Source organism: Heterocephalus glaber, unplaced genomic scaffold (assembly GCF_053883595.1).
Source record: "Heterocephalus glaber isolate CG9 unplaced genomic scaffold, H.glaber_assembly_v1.0 deba00000818, whole genome shotgun sequence".
NCBI classification, from domain to species: domain Eukaryota; kingdom Metazoa; phylum Chordata; class Mammalia; order Rodentia; family Bathyergidae; genus Heterocephalus; species Heterocephalus glaber.
The window spans coordinates 14113829-14135991 of record NW_028258164.1 but is presented as its reverse complement, the minus strand read 5'-3'; the positions used below and the strand labels follow the sequence as shown (position 1 = coordinate 14135991).

General features: G+C 57.1%; 2 protein-coding genes across 7 annotated transcripts; both read right to left on the bottom strand.

The window, feature by feature from the left end:
* Positions 1-1057: 1057 nt before the first annotated feature.
* Positions 1058-4765, bottom strand: Asic3 (acid sensing ion channel subunit 3). 2 transcript variants are annotated; one of them, XM_087207814.1, is made up of 11 exons: positions 3860-4765; positions 3191-3341; positions 2800-2927; positions 2456-2681; positions 2311-2367; positions 2042-2189; positions 1794-1885; positions 1639-1718; positions 1473-1544; positions 1323-1381; positions 1058-1236 (listed from the first exon to the last, which is right to left on the bottom strand). In XM_087207814.1, exons 1-11 carry the CDS (start codon positions 4373-4375, stop codon positions 1158-1160), a joined length of 1608 nt encoding a protein of 535 aa, XP_087063940.1. In that variant the 5' UTR covers positions 4376-4765; the 3' UTR covers positions 1058-1157. The 2 variants fall into 2 exon arrangements, with proteins under 2 accessions (XP_087063940.1, XP_012933472.3); XM_013078018.3 differs by having other exon boundaries at positions 2456-2654; positions 3860-4763.
* Positions 4766-7840: 3075 nt separating this feature from the next.
* On the bottom strand, positions 7841-21892 carry Abcb8 (ATP binding cassette subfamily B member 8). 5 transcript variants are annotated; one of them, XM_004860391.4, is made up of 17 exons: positions 21456-21885; positions 20466-20543; positions 17326-17644; positions 16885-17040; positions 16716-16810; positions 16486-16591; positions 15787-15948; positions 15593-15678; positions 15389-15486; positions 14968-15073; positions 11930-11963; positions 11609-11745; positions 11353-11447; positions 11028-11161; positions 10158-10305; positions 8653-8903; positions 7841-8153 (listed from the first exon to the last, which is right to left on the bottom strand). In XM_004860391.4, the coding sequence occupies exons 1-17, from the start codon at positions 21548-21550 to the stop codon at positions 8013-8015; spliced, it is 2241 nt and encodes a 746-aa protein (XP_004860448.2). In that variant the 5' UTR covers positions 21551-21885; the 3' UTR covers positions 7841-8012. The 5 variants fall into 5 exon arrangements, with proteins under 5 accessions (XP_004860448.2, XP_087063939.1, XP_004860450.2 ...); XM_087207813.1 differs by lacking the exon at positions 21456-21885 and adding an exon at positions 20652-21018; XM_004860393.4 differs by lacking the exon at positions 15787-15948 and having other exon boundaries at positions 21456-21892.
* Between the last annotated feature and the right edge of the window lie 271 nt (positions 21893-22163).

The following is a 22163-nucleotide window of genomic DNA, read 5'->3' as shown; positions in this document are numbered from 1 at the left end:
GTCTGCTGATATGGTGGAGTGGCGGTGAAGGGGAGTGGGGGGCCATGCTCCACCTTAGCATCCTCTGCAACCCTCCTTCCAGCTCAAGCACACCCAACTGGCTGTACCCTGCCCCAGACTGTAAGAGGCTGGAGACCTTGACCTCTGAGCCTCCCCATCCCTGCTGGGGTCAGGGCAGCACTGCCTCCCACCATGCTTCTACACTTGTCCCATCTTGGAGCAAAGACGGGCTTCCTCCTAAACAGGGAGCAAAGGGCTGGCCTGTCCTTGTGGCTGTTCCCATCTGCCCCAGAACATGCAGGAAAGATCCAAAGATCCAGTTCTACCGGGATCATCCCTGCTCCCCTCTGCCAGTTTTCCAGTGGGTGCAGCACAACAAAAGAGAGAAAGGGGCCTGAGGTCTTTGCTGGCAGGAGGGGAAGGGAGGGCTCCTCTAGCCCTCATCTCAAGCTGGGGCCTTTGACTCTTGTGGGGAGTTTGGGGATGCAAGAACTGTTCCCCCAGAATGCTGGGAGCAATGGCATTTGGAGGCTGAGGCAGGAGGACTGCTGAGAGTTTGAGGCCAACCTGGGCTACATAGAGACCTGTCTCACAAAAAAGAAAAGAAATCTATTTCCATGGAGACAGGCTGTGTGCCGTGCCTGGTCCCAAATGTGAGAAAAGAGACCATGGCTTTCGAAGGAGGGTACCGGTCTGTGTTCTTATAAGTGGAAGAGCCCCTTGCCTTCTCCCCTGCTCGCTGGGCTCAGGGTGGGAGCTCCCTTCCAGCTGTGCCCTGATAGTACACTTAGCACCCACTGACCACACTCTGCCTCCCCCACCTCTGGGCTTGGGGAGAGGGTCCTCCTCAGATGTCCATAAACTCATTCGCACTAAGGTGCAAATGACTGATACCCTGATACTACCATCCTCTTTTAGAGACTTGGGAAGTCGCCCTGGGCCCAGGGCCCCAATGTTTGTGAAGCACATCCAGCTCACAATGGCTGGTAGGTACTTCTGGACTGAGGAGGGCCCGTCAGCCTGGCCAGCCTCTGTCCTGTAAGAGGAACACAAGACAGACACACTCAAGCTTTATTTGGGGCAGAGACAGCACAGATGCACAGGCTGGGGTGTGACTGGGATATGGAGGGGTGGCCCTCAGCCCCTGGACTGTAGGTCTAGAGCTGTGTGACCAGGTAGCAGGTGCGGTGGGAGGTGGAGAGTGTCTTGGTAACAGCGCAGGGAGTGGTGGGAGGCCTGGAGAGACACCACAGGCTGGAGTAGGCGTCTTCACTGCTGCCCTGTGCCTCCTCCCCGGACTTTAGGGGGCTGTTTTGTGTTACCTAGGGCCCAGGCTGAGGTGGGGAACATGGGTCCCATGGCTGCCCAGCCCATCCTGGAGCTGCAGGAGGAAGAGGGGGAGGTCAGAGGTGTTCTGGGTGGGGGCCTAGCACCCCGCTAGAGCTGGCAGGGGAGGGGAGGGGCACTGTTACCAGATTGATGCTGGAGTGCGTTTGGGAGCGCCTTCGGTTCCAGAAGTACCCCAGTACCCTGTCCCGGAACACCTGGGGACCAGCAACAGGGGCAGCTGGCCAGGGTACACCTTCCTGGGCCCTAGAGGACCGACTCCTCCCCTCCCCCAGCCGGGCCCCGACCCACCTCACAGAGGAAGTCTAGGATCTCTAGGATGGTGAGCAGGCTGGCTCCGATGAACAGCCCCATCTGGCCCCCAATGTCACCTGTGAAGGCAGGGTGCCCGTCAACTCAGCCCCCTGCCGGGCCCGGACCCACAACCCCAGGCCCTTTGCACACACCGAGCAGCTCCGACATTTCATAAGCCTTCTTCTGGTCCACTGTCTCATAGTTGAGGGCTTCAAAGAAGATGTCAAGGGCAAGCACGTTCTCTCTGCAAGAAAATGGGTCTGAGTTTTCGCCGGGCACCCTCTGAGTTCCAGAGCTCGTGCTGATGGGTCCTGGGTCTGACCCCGGCTGTGCACACCAGGCCCGTCAGGCCCGCAGAACCCTGGACTGGAGGAGTCCACCCCGCCCCGGTGCGGCTCACGCGATGTAGGCCTCGCTGCGGTTGAATTTCCGGGCCAGGTAGCGGGTGGCGGCGCGGCTCGGAATCCGCACCATGGAGAGCTCCTTGGCGTAGCGCGTGATGGCGCACGGGTTGGGACAGGCGCACGTTTCCTTCCGCACCACGGCGTCTGCGGGCCACGGAGGCCGGAGTCAGGGCAGCCGACCCAGCGCGGTGGGGAGGCTAGGATGGGATCAAAGGCGGGGCCAAGGGCGGAGCGGGGCAGAGAGGTGGGAAACCTTGTCCCTTACCCAGGGCCGGGTCAGCACAATCCTTGTACTGTTGAGGGCTGCACACGGGCGGGCTGCCTGGAGTGCGAGGAGGAGACGGACGCAGGATCCTGAGCATCCGCACCCCGGGTCCCCCCACCCCAGGACCCGGACCCCAGCTCCTTACCCGGCATGTGCATCATCCGGCACCCGCACTTCCGAGCCACGTAGCGGGCCTCGCAGGCCATACGACACCCCATTAGGCTATAGGGAGGCCTGGGGTTGGAACTGGGGCTGGGGGGACCCAGAGGATCAGAGTGTTCCTCAAAGTCGGAGTCCATAGATGCGGAACTGCAGTCGCCCCAGGGCGGTGGCAGGAAGCTCAGCTGTTCGGGGATAGGGTTAAGGAGGATCTGGGACAGTGTGAGAGGTCGCTGGAGTTTGGAGCCGGGAAGAGGGACTGTGGTTTAGAAGCGGGGAGTGCGGCCTAAGGGAGGAGATGGGGCGGACTCGGGGGCTCGCTGAGGATACCTGCTGCTTCTGGCAGGACACAAAAGTCTGGTATCCTGGGGCTGCCCCGAAGCCCAGCTGGTCGATGACAGGAGGCTCCTCCTGGCTGTGGATCTGCACTCGGATCCCCACCTCAAACGGGGTATCATCTGCAGGCAGGGGCCTTTGTGGTCTGAGCCCTATCCCGGGGTGGGGGACCTCCCTTGGCAGCCCCCTCTCCCCAGGGCTTGAAGAGCCGCACTTGCTCCTGCTTGTAGAAAGCACATGCTCTGGAGTCCCGCCCAGCCCCTCCTCCCCTCCTCATCTTCCTCTCTAGCCTTTCACATACCATTTGCATCCCATTTGCACCACACGGGACCCTTGTCCATGGTCTTTCATGAAGGCGACCCCACCCCACTTGAGCGTTCCCTACCCGTGGGCTTCCACACTGGCAGATACTCTTCCTGCTGCACATCCAGCAAGATATCCAGCCCGTTGCCAGCACCTCCTTTGGAAGTGGTCAGTGGCTCTGCCCCACCAGCACCAGAGTTGAATGTGTAGCACTGCCCCATTCGGGTGAAGATCTGGCCGGGGGACAGGACATGACAGCCCTCTCCCCAGACAAGCATGAGGGCCTGGGCCTTTGCCCCTTGGGCTCCATTTGGGTCTTCCCTTTGAATTCCGAAGCCCATGTCTTGATGCCCCAAGCCCTGTACTATGTAGTGGAGCCTTCTCTAGCGCCCATTTACCACTCCAGCCCCTCCACCCCCACCAAGCCCAGGGTAAGTCTTCCTTCTGGGATGGGGAGGAAAGGAAGCAGGCAGCTGCCTCCTCGAGCCGGCAGAACACGGAAGAGGGAGAGGAAAGCAAGTCCCTTCCCCCTAGAGAGAGAGGTCCTCTGGCCCAGGATGGTCCCACAAGGGGCCCCACACAGAAGCAGGGCCTGCACAGCCAGCTGGGATCAGTGGCTGCGCCCTGTACAGTGCTGGCCAGCTGGGAGACAGGAAGGAGGCAGAATGGCACCGTGGGGCGGTTCCCTGACTGGGGAGGACCCCAGGGGAGGGTGGATCACTGGGCAGGACAGCTGGGGTGGCCAGCTCACCACAGTGAAGTTCTCAGGCCCACAGGGCTCGCCTCGGTAGCGGCAGTCCAGCAGCATGTCCTCAAGCGAGTGGCCGGCGCGGGCATAGAGCTGTGCCATGTCGAAGGTGGGGCTGGGCATGAAGCCCGGCGGTGTGGGCGGCTGGCCCAAGGCACGTAGGAAGGCGGCGTGCTCAGCAGGGTCCAGGCCCAGCAGTGCAGGTCCAGCCCAGTGCAGGTCGTTGGGAGTGAGGTGTGAGCGGCGCAGCGGGTTGATGTTGCACAGGGTGACGGCTGGGAAGGTGAGTCGGCTACTCTCGAGCTCATCCAGGGCAGTCTCATGGTGGAACTCCCCGTAGTAGCGTACCCGCTCCTCCACCTGGTAGAGGAAGGCTGCCAGCGACAGGAGCACCGCGGAGGCCCACAGCCCGCGGCGCAAGGTAAGGCCGCCAGGACCGAAGACATGGCCCAGCCCGTGCAGCGTGCAGCTGCTGGCGAACACGTGGAGGTCTGAGGCGGTTCTCCGAGCCTCCTCCATCCCCGAGGGGCTCTTCGTGGCTGCAGCCAGAGAGGAGGAGGGTGGAGAGGGGGCCTGCAGCTCGGAGGGAGCTAGGGTGGGCTGCGGGACTGGCAAGGGCAGCGAGGCAGGATTCAGGTGGCCAGGTGTGGCCAGGCCGGGGCCAGAGGGTGAAGCGAGCAGAGGAGAGGTGGGAGAGGAGCCAAGGTGAGACGAGGGGAGGAACTGGCCTGGTGAGGTGGGAAGAGGTGACCTGTGGGTCCAGCTTGGCCTTCCCCAGAAATAGGCGGTGGCTCGGCGCTGGGCTCTGCAGCAGGGACCAGGTAGGGCGCAGGCAGTGGTGGCAAGCAGGGGCTGCGGGGCTGTGTCAAGTGGTGCTGGAGCTGCTGCAGAGGATTGGGTTTCAGCAGTGAGGGGGGCCTGGGGGCCAGCAGAGCAGTCTGGGGGGCGGGGAGGTCCCTGGAGCCCAGGCTGAGCCATTAGTACAGTGGGGGGGGCCGCTGCTGTCAGAAACTAGAGGAGCCAGGAGGAAACCACAGCGGTCCTGGGGAGGGCTTAAAGAGAGTCAGAGATAAGTTGGGGCTTGGGGTGCTTTTGGGCTGGGGGTTTCACGGAGGCCTCAGCTTCCCAGTTGCAGCCCCTGCCCATCTGGCCTGGGGTCAGTCACTGACCTTGGCTCAGCCCCTCCCTCTGCTCTCCAGCCCCTGACTAGCCCCACCTGTGATTATCTTTTCTTGCGGAGTAGACTTGGCTCTTGACCAGGCTGGAGAGTGGTGGGAAGTTTGGCATTAGCAGATCTCTCCTCTCTGTGCCCTCAGTATCCCAGGCCTCACCAGATGGGCAGGGCCTTCTTCAGGTCTCACACCAGGGATCCCCTATCTTGTGGGGGGTCCCTCTGTCCCTAAAGAGTCAGATCCCACCTCCCCACACTCAGAACCTTCTGCCCATGAGGCTGGTCCCACCCCCAGGTAACATGCATTCCCCCCTACCACCCTCTAGGCGCCAGGGGTTCCCTGTGATTTCACATCTTCCCCTTTCCATTGAACATATCCGAGAGACCCTGATACCCAGAACCTGGGAAACCCCTTCTTGAAGTGGATGCATACTGTGCCATGGTGTGATATGGTGAGGTTCATTTAACCACTCCCCCTGCTGAGGACCAGCGGGGGTTTCCAGTCTTTCTAGCACAAACACTCCCTACCAATACCAGCACATGGATGTAGACTTCCAGAACTAGAATGGCCAGGTCAAGAGGCCACCGCAGTGGTGACTTGACAGATGTCACCAAACTCCCCCCATAGCAGCTCTATCATTTTGTGCTTCCACCAGCATGGGAGAGAGTGCATCTGTCCCCCCCGCCCCTCCCAGGGCTGCTTCTAAGCAAAGGGACTTCACACCCAGCCAGCTGAGGACCTGTAAGAGGGGTTGGGTGGGGGCATCCGCCCTTGCAGCAGTGACCTCAGAAGTCGCTGTCCGAAAGGCCAGTGCTGGTGAGGCTGAAATAGGGTGGGGGCTGGGCCCAACTGGAGAGCTGTGGCCGGGCTCAGAGCCACAGGGGGCCAGGCAGTGCAGGGGCCTGTGGCCTACACAAACCTGAAATCTGTGCCTTGTACCTGGGAATTGGTGACACTTCCTGCAGGACGGAGAAAAAAGCAGGCTTGTCTTTGTTGATTTATGGAAGTTTATTATTGCTTCATCTCATTTGAAATACATTGGAGGTCACCAGATTCACCTTGGTGGCTTTTGGCTGTGAGTGGTAGGGACAAAGTTTTCCCAACAAAACATGATCACACTGTGCCTCAACTGTTCCTCTGAGAAGCCTTCAGGCTACCTGGGGACTGTCCTGGGCTCTGCCGGGGTGTGGTAGTCTCAGGGGCACAGGATAGGTGCACAATTGGGACTGACTGACTGACTGAATGAATATGGTGGCTTGTACCACAGATGTGACCATTTTCTGAGTCTACCACACTGTGATTTTTTTTTTTTAATTAAAAAATTTTTTTGGTACCGGGGATCAAACTCAGGACCTTGCACTTGCAAGGCAGGTGGCGTGCCACTCAGCTAAATCCCTGGCCCTGATTTTTTTTTTGAGACTGGGTCTTGCTATGCAACTTAGGATGGCTATGAATTCACTATTTAACCCAGGCTTGCCTGGAACTCACAGTGATCCTCCTGACTCAGCCTCCTGAGTGTTGGGATCACAGGCATTAGCCACCACACCCAGCTCTTCATTATATGTGTGTGTGAGTATATATATATATATATATATATATATATATATATATATATATATATATAATTTTTTAAAAATTGAGACTCTATGTAGTTCAAACTGGCCTTGAACTCATTGTGATCCTCCTGCCTCAGCCTCCTGAGCACTGGGATTATAGCCTTGGTTCCCACTTAACTCCTGGAAGAGGCTTTCAAAACGAAGCGCAGCCAGGCTGCTCATCTTTACTGTGTAGCTGCTGGTGCAAGGCTGAGGTGAGATTACGACACCATCCAGGTAGGTGGGCTGTGGCTGGCATGGCATGTCCTCATAGTAGCACCTGGTCCTATACTGTGCCCTGAGCCGCTGCTGCCTCTTCCAGGATGGCCTTCCAGCAGCAGCCTCTGGTCTGTACTTACCGCTGCCCTCGCCCCATGGGAAATGGAGCCACCCCTCTGTACCATAGAAGAGTCCAAAATGCCTGGTGGGCTGGGGAGGTGCAACTGACACCCCCTCTTCCTACCCTGGGGAGCAGGCTCTGTGGAGTGCCTTTACCCAGACACGACCAGACAGAGAAGGGTTCTCAGTGGGGAGTGACATGGGCAGTGTCAAGGCAGGAAGCCATGAGCTTTGTGCATGGATGAGGGCTGATGCAGCTGCAGTAGCACAGGGACTTGAGGGCCTCACTGCTCTGTCCTGGGCACCAGCTCAGTGCAAGGGCCCTTCGTATGTGCCTGGCCCTGCAGAAGCTGCCAGGGGCCCATGCCTGCCCCATTCAGCCATGGGGCCACAGGTTCATTTGATTAGGTGTATCTGGTCCCCTTTAGTCTCCTTCAGTGGAGCAGGAAGCAGGCCTCAGTCTCACTGGGTTGAAGACTCAAGGCACAGGGGCAGGGCAGTGGTGTCCAGTGAAGCAGGTGGGGTACTTCCTATGGGAATGGCCCACCCGTCCCACATCCTGCCCTGACCAAGAGCGGCCCCGGCAGGCCTTGATCCCATGGCAGTAGTGGGAAGGGAAATCCAGACTGGAGGCTGAGGCAATGGGGGTAGGCAGTGAAGGAAGGGAGCTGTGGGATAGGAGCCAGGAGCGTAGGCGTCAGTCCCTAGGCTAGATGAGTGAGGCAAGTGAAGCCCTGGCTGGGGGAAGAGCCCTGGGTGTTTGAAATTCCTTGGAGCTGGGGCTGGACAACATCAAGGGTGGGGTTTCACCTTGGCCCATCAGCCCCAACAACCATGGAGCTCGGGTAGGAAGGAAGGGAGGCAGTAGACAGCAAGGGCAGAATGATGGGAGAGATCCCGCCTCCCAGCCTGGCCACGGAGCAGCTTTATTGTGTGTTAGGGGGAAGTAGTGCCAGCCACCCCAACATGCCAGCTGTCCAGGGACTCAGCTTTGCGAGTCCCCCAGGCCTGGCGCTGGCAGTTGGCAGTGACCAGAACTCAGAGTCCCTCTCAGGTCCTGGGCCAGCGGTCCTGGGGGTCTCTCAGGGTCTCCGGAGGTGGGGCCGATGATAGTGGGGCATCCAGGGCCTGTCTTCGGATGAGCTCGGCATATAGCCCGCCTTTCCTCAGGAGCTTTTCGTGGGTCCCAGCCTGCAGACAGGAGGAGGGCCCAAGGGTCACCCAGACATGCCCATTCAGCACCCGGGAGGGTGGCCTCCCTCACCAGCCATTGGGCTCACATCATGTAAGCCAGCGTCTCTTATGGGGACCCTTGGAAGAAAATGCCTTGGGCACAGCGATCTACTTGGTGCCACTTCCCTGCTCAGGGGAGGTCTGAAGTACACCCACCAACTCCTGTGTCCGAGCCCACATGCTGTCCCAGGAGCTGCTCCTGGCTGATCCCTCAGGGCCCCTGGTGCAGCCTCTGTACGGCTCAGCCCTTAGGTGGCCAGCCCTGTCCCCAGAGCTGTCTACTTTTCCCTTCGCTCCTGGGAGCCTCTGGGACAGCTGGACTTTCCTGGGCTCAAGAGGTGGAGCTTGTCTAAAGGGCCAGGCCAGACGCTCATGGAGCCCAGCTGCACCGCCCATCCCTCTGTTGGTGGCTGCAGCCATCCCTAACCCGCTGTCCCACCCTCCAGCCCAGACTGACCTCACAGACCCGGCCATTGGCCATGACGACGATGCAGTGGGCCGCACGCACAGTGCTGAGCCGGTGGGCGATGACCAGCACAGTGCGGCCAGCACTGGCCCGGTTCAGGGCCTCCTGCACCACCTGCTCAGACTCTGAGTCCAGGGCGCTGGTGGCCTCGTCCAGAATCAGCACTGTGGGCTGTTTGATGAGTGCCCGGGCGATGGCCAGGCGCTGCTTCTGGCCACCAGACAGGGTTGTGCCTCGCTCACCTGGGGAGGCAGAGGGTGGGGCACAGGCCCAAAGTGATCCTCAGCTCTGCACTTGGGGCAGCCGGCAGAGGGGCGCTGAGTCCTTCCTTCCAGTCCCTGAGTCCCCCACCTGTCAGCCCCTGAGGTCCCCCAGTAGTGGTCCTGCCTCTCTGAGGGTGGGGTGACACCTGTCAGCTCCCCAGTCCCACAGTCCTGTGCGAATGAGTGCACACACAGGCTGTGACGCGTGGTGCATGGGAAGCAGTTGCCAAATGTGCTTCCTCTGCCTGGCAGGGCCTCAGGGCCAGGTGGGCCGCTGTGGCTATGATCTGGTGCCCAAACATGGTTCTGGAGTAAGGACACTCCAGGCACAGGGGATTCAAAGCCCAAGAGGATAACAGAAGTGAAAGCCTGGGAGCCAGAAAGAATCTCAAGGAACCCCAAGATAGCTGCAGGGTCCCGGGTCAGTGATGCAGATACCCTGAGAAGCCCCAGTGTGCAGAGAGTGTGCTGGGATCCGAGGGACAAGGAAAGTGCTGCCCAAGAGACATCGAAGGCCGGGGATTTAGCTCAGTGGTTTCGCAGCCTGCTGCGCAAGCACAAGAACCCGAGTTCGATCCCCGGTACCAAAAAAAAAAAGAGAGAGATATTGGGACCTCCCCTGCCAGGAGACGGCCACAGCCTGGAAGGCTGGTGCTCTGGCCAACTGGAAAGGACTAAGAACCCTGATGTTCCTGTCCTGAGAGGCACTGGAAGTCCTGCAATGCAGCCAAGACACTGACGGTACATACGGCCTGAGACTAAGACAAGGAATGCTCAAGAGAAACACCCAAGCTGCAGACTACAGTGTGCATGCCCTAGGGGGCCACTGTGTATCCCTACAACCCTGTGACATTGCATGACACCTTTAAAAAATTAAGAGAACCTAAAGAAATGGGCGCCAGAATGGGGAAAGGTACAAGGTGAGACTCCCTGGTCCTCCAGTCCTCGGGTCTGGCAGGCTCTGAGAAGGTTCTGGGTCCCAGGACTCACTCGTGTCTGTGGCCAGGGTCCTGTCATCTCACTTTCTGTCACAGAAGCCCCACCTGTGTCTGTTGCGTATGTGGTCTGCTATGCCTGAGCCACACAGCCCAGACCTTGCCTGTGTCCCCTCCCATGGGTCTGGTCTTTCTTTCCTGCCACCCCTGCTGCCCTCAGTCCTGAAGAGCCACACTGCCCACAGGGGACACTGTCTCTTGTGCCATACCACCTAGGGCCTGTGACCCTGTGACGCACCCACGATGGTGTCGTAGCCATCAGGGAAGCTGCAGATGAACTCATGGGCATTGGCCTCCCGTGCAGCTGCATATACCTCTTCGTCAGAAGCTTCCAGTTTCCCAAAGCGGATGTTCTCCATGATGGTTGTTCCAAACAAGACTGGCTCCTGGTGGGGAGGACACAGAAATGGAGTCCACAGGCAACATTCTGAGTCCACCCCTGAGTGATACCTGCGTCAGGAGACTCTTTTTAGTTTTTGGTTTTTTTCAGACAGGGTCTCACTATGTAGCTGGCTGGCCTGGAATTCGAAACAATCCTACTTCAGCCTCCTGAGTGCTGGGATCATAGGCATGTACCACCAGCCCCAGCTAGAAGACTCTGTTTTGACTGGATCCCTGCTGGGGGATCTTAGGGAGTCTGAAGTTCAAAGTTGAAGGTCAATCAAGTCTAGGCATGGTGATGCATGCCTGTCATCTCAGCACTCAAGAGCCAGAGGCAGGAGGATCGCCATGAGTTCGAGGCCAGCCTGGACTCCATAGTGAGTTCAAGGCCGGCCTGGACTACATAGTGAGACCCTGTCTCAAAAAACCATGCTTCTCCCATGTATAGGCGGTTCTCCTCTGTGGGATGCTGAGGGTGTGGCTCTGTTCCCCAGTCCGAACACTGCTCACTGGCAGACTGGCTGCTCACTGGGCTTAGTGGGTGGGGACAAACAGCTGACAGGGGCACTTTGGACCAGAGCATGGCCAAGAAGCGTGGAGGTGGCCTGAGCCTCCCCACAGGGAGCCATGGGATGGTGAGGGAGAGGCCAGGAAAGAGGGTGAGGGGAGGCAGAAGGGGAGCGCAGAGTCCAGCCATGCCTTGGGCCACACCAGCCTCAGACCACACCTGGCTGATGAAGCCGATGACCTGGCCCCGGAGCCAGGAGGGGTCAAGTGTGCGCAGGTCGTGCCCGTCCAGTGTCACCATGCCAGCCGTGGGGTCGTAGAAGCGTTCTAGCAAGGAAGCCACCGTGGTCTTTCCTGGGGGTGGGGGTGTTTGGGCAGGAATGAGGCGGAGATCATATGGACCATCCCAGGCAAGGGGACCCTGTGGCCGTGAGCACAGCCCAGGGCAGGGGGTCACTGGGGGTTGGGCTCACTGCCCTCAACCCTGCTCCAGTGGCTGCAGGAGGACTCGGAGGGGGTTGGGGATAGGGTAGGGACTCCCTTACCTCCCCCAGACTGGCCCACAAGGGCCACGATCTTGCCAGGGGGCAGCATCAGGGTGAAGTCCTTCAGCACCTCAAAGCCAGGTCGGCAGGGGTAGCTGGGGGTCAAGGGAGCCTGGGTCAGGGTAGGCTCCCAGCCTTCATGCCCCTGCACCCTACTGAACCACCCTGTGCCCCTCCAAGGACGCCTGGCTATAGGGATGTCTGGCCAGACCTCTGGCCACTCCCCTCCAGTACTGCCCTGCCCACTGATGCTGACCTGAAGCTGACATCCTGGAAAGTGACAGAGCCATGCAGCTGTTCCCTGGGGAGGCTGTGGCCCCCTGACAGCGGGATGCAGGGACTCAGGGCCATGTACTCGAAGACTCGGGTGCCTGCACTGAGGCCCCGCACCACCTGCAGGGGAATCCAGCATCTGTGTGAGGTAGGATGGGGCATCTCCGTGGAGTCAGACTGTGATTTTGGGGGCTTCAGAACCCCATATGCAGCCATAGGCGGTGCCAGGGCAGCACATAGGACCCTGCCCAGGATGGAACCACAGCCCAGACCCCAGCGCCCATGTGGCGACACTCCCACTCACCTGACCAAACAGAACAGAGAGGTTGGCCATGGACCTGCGGGGAGGAGAGAGGGTTGGGAGAGGTGGGGACAAGAGGCAGAGAGGAAGGACACAGCGAGGGACACAAGGAATATAGGGACTTGAGGCCAAGTGCAGAGATGTCTCCCCAGACCTGGGACTGCAGGAACGTGGGACCTCAGGACACAAGTCCGCTGAGCCTCGGCCCCTCCTGGGTGGTGTGAGGTGACAACTGAGAGAGAACCTGACTTATCCCAGGACCCAGGAGGGAGCTCCAGGAGGCAGTGGGCACGGGATGGGGCCTAGGAAGGTATCAGTGTGCCACCCTGACCCCAGGGTGCAGGGTGAAGGTGGCTCACAGCACAAGGGATGACAGAGGTTCAGGAGGAGGGACCCTTGCTCACCCATGACCCCCTGCCTGGGCCCCAGTGACAACATAGATGCTCTTGGCAGAGATCCAGATAGTGTGGCCTACAGTGGGAGGTGAGACCTAAGACCTCATCTCAGAAAACAAACAAACACAAAGGAAGTGAAGTCTGTTTAGAGAAAGAAAACAAAAGACACGGGGTCACAGGGGAGAACTCTGGGGATACCCCAAAACAAAACTCCCCGACCAAATGTGTACTGTGGGCTGGCCTGCAGGTGTGCAAGTGTGGGAGATGGATGGGTGTTTATCTGTCTAGACAGTGGGTCACCTCCTTTGTCCCAGCAGGGCTGGGGATAGGGCTGGTATGCTAGGGAGGAAGATGAGTCAACAGCTGCTTACTCATGGGTCCTCGACTGGCCGGCTGCTGACCCATGACCGTGTGTGCACCACGGAGTAAGCAGGGTCTGCTCTGAGAAGAGAAAAGGCTGACTCCCCAGTGACTCTTGGGCAGAGGGACTCACTTCTTCCAGTGTGGGGGCAGGGAGGATCCCTAGCGCTCACAGGAAATGGTACTGGCAGGAAGCAATCTGCACTTGGAGGAAGAGTGGGGAGACAGGGCAGGGAGGAGCCCAGAATTATCTGGGGGCGGGGGGAGCTCCACTGAGCTCTGGAAGCCATTATGGCCTGGCAAAGGGGCCGCCACTGAAACCCAAGACGCGCATGACTCATTGCTGCTGCGGGATGACCTTGCTTAGAGATACCGCAGGATGCGGGCTGTGATCTGCCCAGGTGGGGCCTGGCCCCAGTGCTGCCAAAAAGGACACTTGGGATGGGCCCAAAGGTTGGGGCTGCCCTGGTGTGCCCATGTCCCCCTTGACTGACATGCGTGCCCCTGGCTGCATGTACAATCAGAAGGAAACAGCAGCTCCCTGATTTGTGCAGGTGCCTGGCGGGGCCCGGGTGCTACTGCAGCTTGATCCTAATTCTGCTAAACAGCTGAGCAACGAAGTGGGGAGATGACAAGTCTGTCCTCAGGCCAGAGAGGGGACAGGGGCTCAGGGAGTAAGCCCAGGGCTGATTTTAAGGGGGCTGGCAGGTTTCCTGGGGGGGGTCCTCAGGATAGAAACATCATCCTGCTTGGAGAGGCCAAACATGGCTGTTCAGGAAACTGGGTCAGCACTGGGGGCGCCAGCACATGGTGTGTGGAGAGCAGAAGACACCCAGCTCCACCTCTCCTGCGGTCAGAGTATCTGGATCCTAACCCCAGGGAACAGTTCCCAGGCTGGAGGAGGGAGGAGCCACCCAGGACAAGAGAGGCTTCAAGCATGCAAGGTTGGGGGTAGGGGGTAGCAGGGCAGGGGTGGGGATTGTGTAGCCACAGAGATGGGGCCAATGTGCCTTGCAGGACGCTGCATGGGCCAAGAAAGGGTGCTTCTGTCTGGGGTGATAACGGGAGTCTGTCTCCTCTTCCTCTGAGTTAGCACAGTAAGCCCAGGATATGAGAGTCTGTAAAAAACCACAAGCCAGGTGTGGTGGTGCATGCCTGTCATCGTAGCACTCGGGAGGCTGAGGCAGGAGGATTGCTGCAAGTTCAAGGCCAGGCTTGGTTACACAGTGGGACTATCTGAAAAAAACCTCCCAAATACCACAAACATACAACAGTGGCAAGATAGACTCTGGGCAGGGACAGGGGCACCACCAGAATCACCTCCAGATGGAGGGTGGGTACCAGTGGGGGAGGGACCTGGGGCAGGAGCCACCTAAGGTGACGTTTATTTGATGACTTGGCTGATGGTAATACAGTTTTCACTCTAATCACTTATTATAGCACAGCCACTCTTTAGTTATTTTTCCCAGTAATTCCCCGTAAATTTTGTATTTACGTATTAGTCTCGCTAAGTGTGGGGAAGGGCAGAGTGGGAAACGGCAGTAGGGTGGGACTGGCAGGGGCGGGGGCCACTTCCCATCTCAGGAAATGGTCAGGAAGAGGACAGGGCAGCCCTTAAAGAGCTTATCACACACTGAGAGCACCACTTGGCCTTCAGAGGACAGAGAGACTAGTTGAGGTCCCCAACCCCAGAAGGATGAATGGTGTGTGACTGCCTTGTGGTCCCCACCAGAGCAGACAGAATCGGAGTCAGAGATGCCAAGAGGACAAGGCAGTACCAGGACTGCAGAGGGAGGACCGGGCCAGTGTTCAGTGGGTGCTGGCTCACTTTTGCAGGAGGCCGGTGCTGATGACGGCTGTGTGACACTGTCAACCTGCTTGACACGACTCAACCGTGTGCTTAAAATTGTCAGGAGGGTAAGGTTAACCTGATGTGGACTTAACATAATTAAAAATTTTAAACTGGATGTGGTGGTGCATGCCTCAGAAGGCTGAGGCAGGAAGGTCACCAAGAGTTCAAGACCAGCCTTGGCTACATAGTGAGTTCAAGGCCAGCCCAGACTACATTAGTGAGATTTGGTCTCAAAAACCCAAAACTGAACCAACAAAAAAGGGTTGACAAGGATATCTGTGACTATGTAGAAGGTTAGGATGCCAACTGCATCTTGGGTGTAGAGCCAGGGAACTGGCCTGGGGCTCTTCCGGGGGGGGCAGCCCCCCAGAGCACGTGGGGACCCCTGTTCCACCCAGGCAGTGCTCTGGAGGAACAGGAATGGCCTCACTCACCTCTGAACTGTCTGGGAGGCCACCAGGAAGGACATGAGGTCTCCCCCTGTCAGCTGCTGTCCAGCCACCAGGGAGCCACCGACAAACAGGGTGCCCAGGACCATGCCTGTGGGAAAGGACGGATGAGGCGAGGGGGCTGGGACGAGCCCTGCTCTGTCATCAGCTGACAGGAATCTGGTGAGCACCCGAGTGGTCACCTGGAAAGGAGGGACAGGGCTCACCTCCCAGTCCTCCTAGGTGGCCCTGCAGACCCTACTGCAGTTCCAGGTAACAATGCCCACTGCCCTCCCACGGGCACCTGGCAAATGAAGGAGCCCGATCACCTGAGGACCAGGGGCAGGTGGTGCTGCCCTCGCTGCTCTTGCTCCTACCTGCACAGCCCCATATCCCCTCCCCAGGGGGGACCTGGGCCCTCACTCACAGTTGAAGGCGATGTTTGAAAGGCCCTGAAACAAGGCGATGCCTCTGCCCAGCTCCTCTGCCTTCAAGCGGCAGCACTCCAGCTCTGCTCTGTAGCGTCTGGGGAGAGAGGCCGGGCAGGAGCTCAGGATGCAATGGGCAGGGATGTGGGGCTGGGGAGCTGTGTGGGAGTCATGTCGGTCACCACAGGCCTCCCAGGACTTACTCCTCTTCTCGTTGCTCCATGGCGAAGGCGCGTACTGTCCGGACGTTGCCCAGGGCCTCATCTGCTACGCCTGTGGCTCTGGCAACCTGAGTGAAGTCCGGGAAACAAGAAGCTGAGTTTGGCAATGGGGGGACTGATGGGGACAGCAGGCCTGGGACACCAGGTGAGGGAAGGGTGGCCAGGTATTCCAGTACCTGCTCCTGACACAGGCGGGACAACTTTCGGAGACCTGAGCCCATCAGGGTGCCAACTCCCATCAAGGTGGGTGTGGCAATCAGCAGCAGCAGCGTAAGGCGTGGGGACAGCAAGGACAGTGAGACCAGGCAGCCAGCCACCTGGGTGCAGCTGCGCAGCCCCTGGGCAGGGGAAGGAAGACAAGAGGCCATCTAGCACCAGTGCTGCGGCAAGGCCCTGCCTTGGGGAAGCCAGGTGGCAGTCACTGGTTACCGAACAGGACCCTTTCAGACCAGCTGGGGTCCAGTGAGCAGACCGCACTTGCTTTACTGATTTAGATCCGAATCAAGAGATGTGCATGGGGATGCCAGCCATGGGCTGCCAGGAGCCTAGGTCCAGCACAAGCCACGGGCACATGGTGACGTAGTGAGTCAGGGGAGGGCGTCAGTGTGCTTGAGCTCAGGGTCGGCCAGCGATCAGCACTCTGGGGTCAGGGCAGGCGACGCTGGTTAGCACCCTGGGGAGGCTTCCCACATGGGAGAAGCAGCCTTCCTGACCCTGGCTGCGCTCACCTCAGCACCTCTCTTCCATGGACCAGACATCCATGTCCTCTCACATACCCTCTGCAGGCAGCAGGGAGCCCCGGCGCTGGGCCTGGGATTGGGCTGGGCCTGGCAGGCCTGCCTGGTGAATACGAAAGGGAGCATGGGGACACTGACCTGGGAGATGACAAGCTTGAAGGATGACTTAAACTCCTGCACATCAGTCGTCAGGCGGCTCACCAGCTGCCCTGTCCTCTTGGCATCAAAGAAAGCAATGTCTTGTCTGGTGGTGGGACATGGGGGCGGAGATAGCAGGAGAGAGAAGACATCACTTCAGGATTCAACAGCTCCCGCACCCTCCCGGGGGCCATCAGTTACCCGTGCCTACAGCATGCAGTGGGCAGTACCGGAGCAGGGAGCTGAAGAGGGCCCTGCGCATGTCCACAGCCATGCGCTCACCGATGTGGGACAGCAGCACCAGGTACCCAAAAGTCAGCAGTCCCTGCGAGAAAGGCCAGAGCATTCAGGGACACCCAGGAAGGCTCCTCGGTGCTGGGGTTTCCCGCCCTGCTGTACCTGGATGCCATAGAGGAGGAGCAGGTGGGTGCTGAGGTTCCGGGACTCGGACACGAAGCTCCCCACGTGGTCCCTGGTGTACTTGGCCACAACCTCAACAAGCTGGCCCAGGAGCAGAGGGATCTGGACATTCACCAGGGCTGCACCCAGTGCCAGCTGGAGCAGGGCAGGACAGAGGGGACAGATGCTTGGAGAAGGGCAGCCATACTCTTTCCCTCCCACAACTGAGCATGCTCAGTAGTGGCCACAGGTTGGCTGCTCTTGCGGATGAGACTTAAAGCCCAGGCTTCTGACTGCGCTGACCCCTGTGCAGGTCCTCCTGGCACCCTCTGCCCCTGGAACCCCAGGCCAGGCCCTGCTGCTTCTGTGAGGCAGGAGTTGCTGTCCCTGTGCAGCCACATCCTCCCTGTCCCCAGGATTGAAGAGTGGGGAAAGCCTCACCACAATGGCGGCACCCAGGAGCAGCAGGTGGGGGCGCAAGAACTGCCAGAAGAGCTTCCAGTTAAACTGGGAGTGCGAGACATGGGGCATGGGGTGGGCAGGAGGGGCCTCTTGTCCCTCACACAGTGCCCTCAGGTAGAGGCGGGGACACTTGTACAGCAACATGGGTCCCAGCAGGGCCCCCCCAACCCAGCACCAGGCAGAGGAGCTCTGACTGGGAGCTGTGGCTGGTGGGACTCGAGGGAGGTGGGCCCGGAGCTGTGACCGCAGCTGGGCCACAGCCCTGAGCAGGAAGGAGCTGAGGTGGCCATCTGGGGACCTGTTGGGAGAGAAGGGACAATGGGTGAGGTCCAGCTGTCCAACTGACCAAGAAAGCATTTCCTCTTTCTTCAGGCCCTCGGGTTTACCTTTCTTAGGGCTGTTCTTTTCTTTTTTGAGACAGGGTCTCAAGAGCTATGTAGTTTGGGCTGGCCTTGAACTCACTATATAGCAGGCTGGCTTTGAATTCATTCATGGTCATCTTCCTGCCTCAGCCTCCCAAGTACTGGGATTACAGGTGTGCGGCACCATGCCTGCTTCTATCTAGATGTCCCCCTAAAGTCTCATGGGCTCATAGGTGAGACCTTTAGAAGGTGACTGGATTGCAGGGGTTTATAGCTGACTTGCTGTTAGGAGGTAGGGTCTGGTCAGAAGAAGGGGTGTGGGCGTGACCTGAAGGTTACATTTTCCTGAATCTTCTGCTTCGTGGATACCATGACAGGAGCAACTTTCCTCCACCCAGGCCCTTCCACCAAACTTTCCTGCCTTGGAGCCAGCGATTAACTGAAAACGTGAGCCAAATAAAACTCTCCTAGGCCAGGGATTTAGCTCAGTGGTTCCGGCACCTGCCTCTCAAGTGCAAGGTCCCAAGTTCAATCCCCGGTACCAAAAAAAAAAAAAGCAAAAAAATCCAACTCTCCTAGCCAGGCATGGTGGTGCACACCTGTAATCCCAGCACTTGAGAGGCTGAGGCAGGAGGATTGCTGCAAGTTTGAGGCCAGCCTGGGCTACACAGTGAGTTCAAGGCCAGCCTGAAAACACCCCCCCCCCACCAAAAAAACCCCTCTCCTCCTTTATTACCCTTTTTTTTTTTTTTGGTACCAGGGATCGAACTGGGGTCCTTGCGCTTGCGCAGCGGGCATCGAAACCACTGAGCTAAATCCCTGGCCCTCCTCCTTTACATTGTGGGTATTGGGTATTTTGTCACAGCAATGAGGGGAGTAACTAAGACACCTGGCTTTTTTTTTCTTTCCTCTTTCTTTTTTCAGTACTGAGGACTGAACCTAGAGCCTTGGCACTGAGCTACATCCTCAGCCCTTTTTTATTTTAAATTTTGAGACAGAGTCTCCCTCATTAAACTGCCAAGGTTGGGTTTGAACTTGTGATCCTCCTGCTTCAGCCTCCTGAGTGCTGGTATTATAGGTGTATACCACCATGCCCAGCAAGGCCTAGAATACAGGAGGAGACATGAGGCTTGGCGAGGGGCAGTCATTCCTATTTCTTCTTTTTGGTACCGGGGATCGAACTTGGGACCTTGCGCTTGAGAGGCAGGCACCAGAACCACTGAGCTAAATCCCCGGCCTAGTCATTCCTAGTTCTAGAAGCACCTGGATGTCACAGAGTGAGTAGGAGGACTGTTCAGGACCAGCCTAGTTTTCCAGATTTTTTTTTTTTTGAGCTATATCCCTGGCTATCCTGGTTTTTAGGCTGTGGTGTGATATGAGATTTAAATTCAAAGGCCGTAGCAGAAGGGAGTGGGCTGGAGCAGGATGCCAGGCTAGAGGAAGCAGGTTAGAAACAGATGTTAGCTAGCCAAGAGGGCATGGTTGGATGTACAAAGATCCAAGAGACTAGCGACAGGGAAAGGCTTTTTTTAAAAAGCATACAGTGTGAGGTTTCTTCTTTACCACCACAGTCTTGGTATTCCCACGCCCTTCTAATTACAGACTTCATCTCATCCTCCCTTGCTTTCAGGGAGGCCTATGCTTCTTGCTACCTCTGTATGATGCCTCCCCTTTACCCCATTCCACCTGCCTGGTTTTTGTCTTGTTTTACAGCATGTTTGATCTCTGTCTTACATTATCCATAGGGAATCTCACTCTCCTCCTTTCCTGTGTAATTATTTTGTTTTTCCAATTAGACTCTATCTTCTCAGAAGGGCAGGAAGCTGTATTTATGTCCCAATATGCAGCAAAGCTCTGGTACATAACAGATGGAGAGGACATGCTTGTTTGTTGAATGCAAGCAAGTCCTCAGTAGAGATGCCGAATAGTATAACTTGACTACTATAGTACTTTGCAAAAGTTTAGAATTACCATAGCCAATATTTTACACTGCAATCCTGTGCACCATCCCAATACAACCCAGTACAACAAAATGGAAAGGTTTCACAAAATAATACTTTCTCTGATTTTTAAACATATATTCTGATACTGTCTACTCACCTCCTCATCCACTGAAAAGCACTGACTAGTGAACACACATACCCCTGGGTGTCATGTCTTTCCTTGGGTTTCCTTCTGGTTCAAATAATGTCAACACCTTTCTTATTCTTTCCTAAAGACTGTTTTCAAATCGTTTAATAATTTACCAAAGCCACTTTCCAGCTTCTCTCATCTCCAAACTAAGACTCTAAGAAGGGCCTGATGATTGCCAAGAATTCATGGATTACTTCCCACCACCAGTACTTCTGGCTCTAGCTTGTCCCAGCCCTGCCTTCCCTCCATCAATTAGACAGCTTTCTGAGGGACACAGCTCTGTAGCCACCCACCCTTGGCCACGGTCCTGCTTTGTCCTCAGGTTATTCCCTGGAGGATTAGAAGGGAATCGGTCCCATCTCACAAAGCATCGACCTTTAAGATGTAGTTTCCAAATCCTTGTTTCTCATTTTTTCTTCTCTCTGGACCAACAAGAGTAGAGTGTTTTGCCAAGAATGAATTACAATTGATTCTTGTTCCCAGCTGAAAATCTCTAGATCCAGGAACTACTTTTTGTTGTTGTTGTTGGGGATTGAACTCAAGTCCTTCCCACTGAGCTACATCCCACTCATTTCTTTGTTTTCCTTTTTTCAGGGACTCTCTGTCAGGTGTGGTGGCGCACACCTGTAATCCCAGTACTGTGGGAGGCTGAGACAGGAGGACTGCAAATCTGGGCTGGTGCAATTTGGCGACTTAGAGGCCCTGTTAAAAAATACAAAAAAAAAGGCTAAGGAGCAAAGACCCTGGATTCATTCCCCCGTACCAAACAAAACTCCTTCAAGATAGGGCCAGGGAGGGCGGGGGATTTACCTCAGTGGTTTCGCCTCCTGCTGTGCAAGCTCAAGAACCCGAGTTCAATCCCTGGTACCCCCCAAAAAAGATAGGGCCAGGGTTTAGCTCAGTGGTTCCGCCATCTGCCTCGCAAGCTCAAGTTCCCAAGTTCGATCCCCGGTACCAAAACCAAAAACAAAACAGAACAAAAAAAACAAGACACCCTCAAGACAGGGTTTACTAAGTCCCTAAATTGCCCAGGATGGGCTCGAACTTGGGATTCTCCTGCCTCAGCTTCCCAGAGCTGGGCTTACAGGCGTGCATCACCACATCTGGCTCAGTAACCACTTTTTATTTTTTTCGTACCGGGGATCTAACTCGGGACCTCGCGCTTGTGAGGCAGGCGGCGGAACCACTAAGTTAAATCCCTGGCCCGAGAACCACTTTTGATGGGCTCACTTTGAGTCACGGAAGCACTACGAATACTAAATGTCTCTTGTTACTGAAGAATTTTTGTCCCAATCTCCTGATCAAGTCCAACAGAGCGGAGGAGGCCGGGAGTGGTGCCCCCTGGTGGGGAGCGCGGACTGGGCGTGGCCATTGATCCTGAGGCCTCCGGTCAATCCGACACGCAGAAGCGACGCACAGAGCCTCTTTCTGCCACTCTGACCGTCGCTATAAACAATTGAGGCCAACGCCCAAGGAGTGACATTCCACCCTTGGTCCGGGTAGCATACAGCTCCCAGCAGGCTTCGCGCGAGCTCGGGACTCCATCTCCCGGCGGGCCCCGCGCATTGCCCGCTGGTCAATGGCCCGGGCTACGGGGAACTGTCTTTTTTTTACCTGACGGCCGAGAATGTCTGGAGTCGGCGAGAAAACAGCGACCTGCCTGGAACAGGGTTGCCCCTAATCCCGGCCCGAAAAAAGTGCACCAGCATGCTGGGGCGGGAAGACAGACGCAGCCGGCAACAACAGCTTTACCCTCATCTCACAGATGGCTCCATTTTGGCTTCGCCCAGCATCCCGACAACCCCGTCGCGCCTCGGGGATGATTGGTGGAAAGACACATCAATCTCCTTGCAAGCTGTGATTGAAGATTTTTACCGTCCTCCCCTTTCCGGAACTATGATTGGAGAGCGTCGCCTATCTGCCCATCGCTGGCTTTGGGCGGGGCTGGGTAGGGAAGGGGTCCTCCTTAGGCCAGGTGACTTACGTCTCAGTGACGCTTTGAGGGTGTGCACAGCTTTTTCCCCCACCTCCGAGTGTCCATAGTAACGCTTTAGCGCTGATCTCAGGTCATTTTCCTGAAGATACTCCCGACAGTCTCTAGAAGTGCGGGGGTTTCCAGGAAGTGTCAAGCGCTGGCTCCGAGTGACGAATGAGCAACATCCTCTGGGGAGTTAAAAACAAATCCAAGTGAAAAAACTAAACAAAACAAACAAACAAAACCAAACAAATCCAAGTGCCCTGCCACCTACCCTGTTCTAGGCGTGTCATAACTCCTGGATGATAACTGCATTTGGGAAAAAAACTCTCCAGGTGATCCTGATG

Coding starts and splice junctions, on each gene's coding strand:
- Abcb8 (XM_004860391.4), bottom strand. CDS start 21,550: ATGCTGGTGCACTTTTTTCGGGCCGGGATTAGGGGCAACCCTGTTCCA. Junction 20,544..21,455: donor CAGACATTCTCGGCCGTCAG/GTAAAAAAAAGA, acceptor ATTTTTTAACAG/GGCCTCTAAGTCGCCAAATT. Junction 15,949..16,485: donor TCAAGCTTGTCATCTCCCAG/GTCAGTGTCCCC, acceptor TCCCCTGCCCAG/GGGCTGCGCAGCTGCACCCA.
- Asic3 (XM_087207814.1), bottom strand. CDS start 4,375: ATGGAGGAGGCTCGGAGAACCGCCTCAGACCTCCACGTGTTCGCCAGC. Junction 2,928..3,190: donor GCCAGTGTGGAAGCCCACGG/GTAGGGAACGCT, acceptor CCCTGCCTGCAG/ATGATACCCCGTTTGAGGTG. Junction 1,545..1,638: donor TCCTAGACTTCCTCTGTGAG/GTGGGTCGGGGC, acceptor GCTGGTCCCCAG/GTGTTCCGGGACAGGGTACT.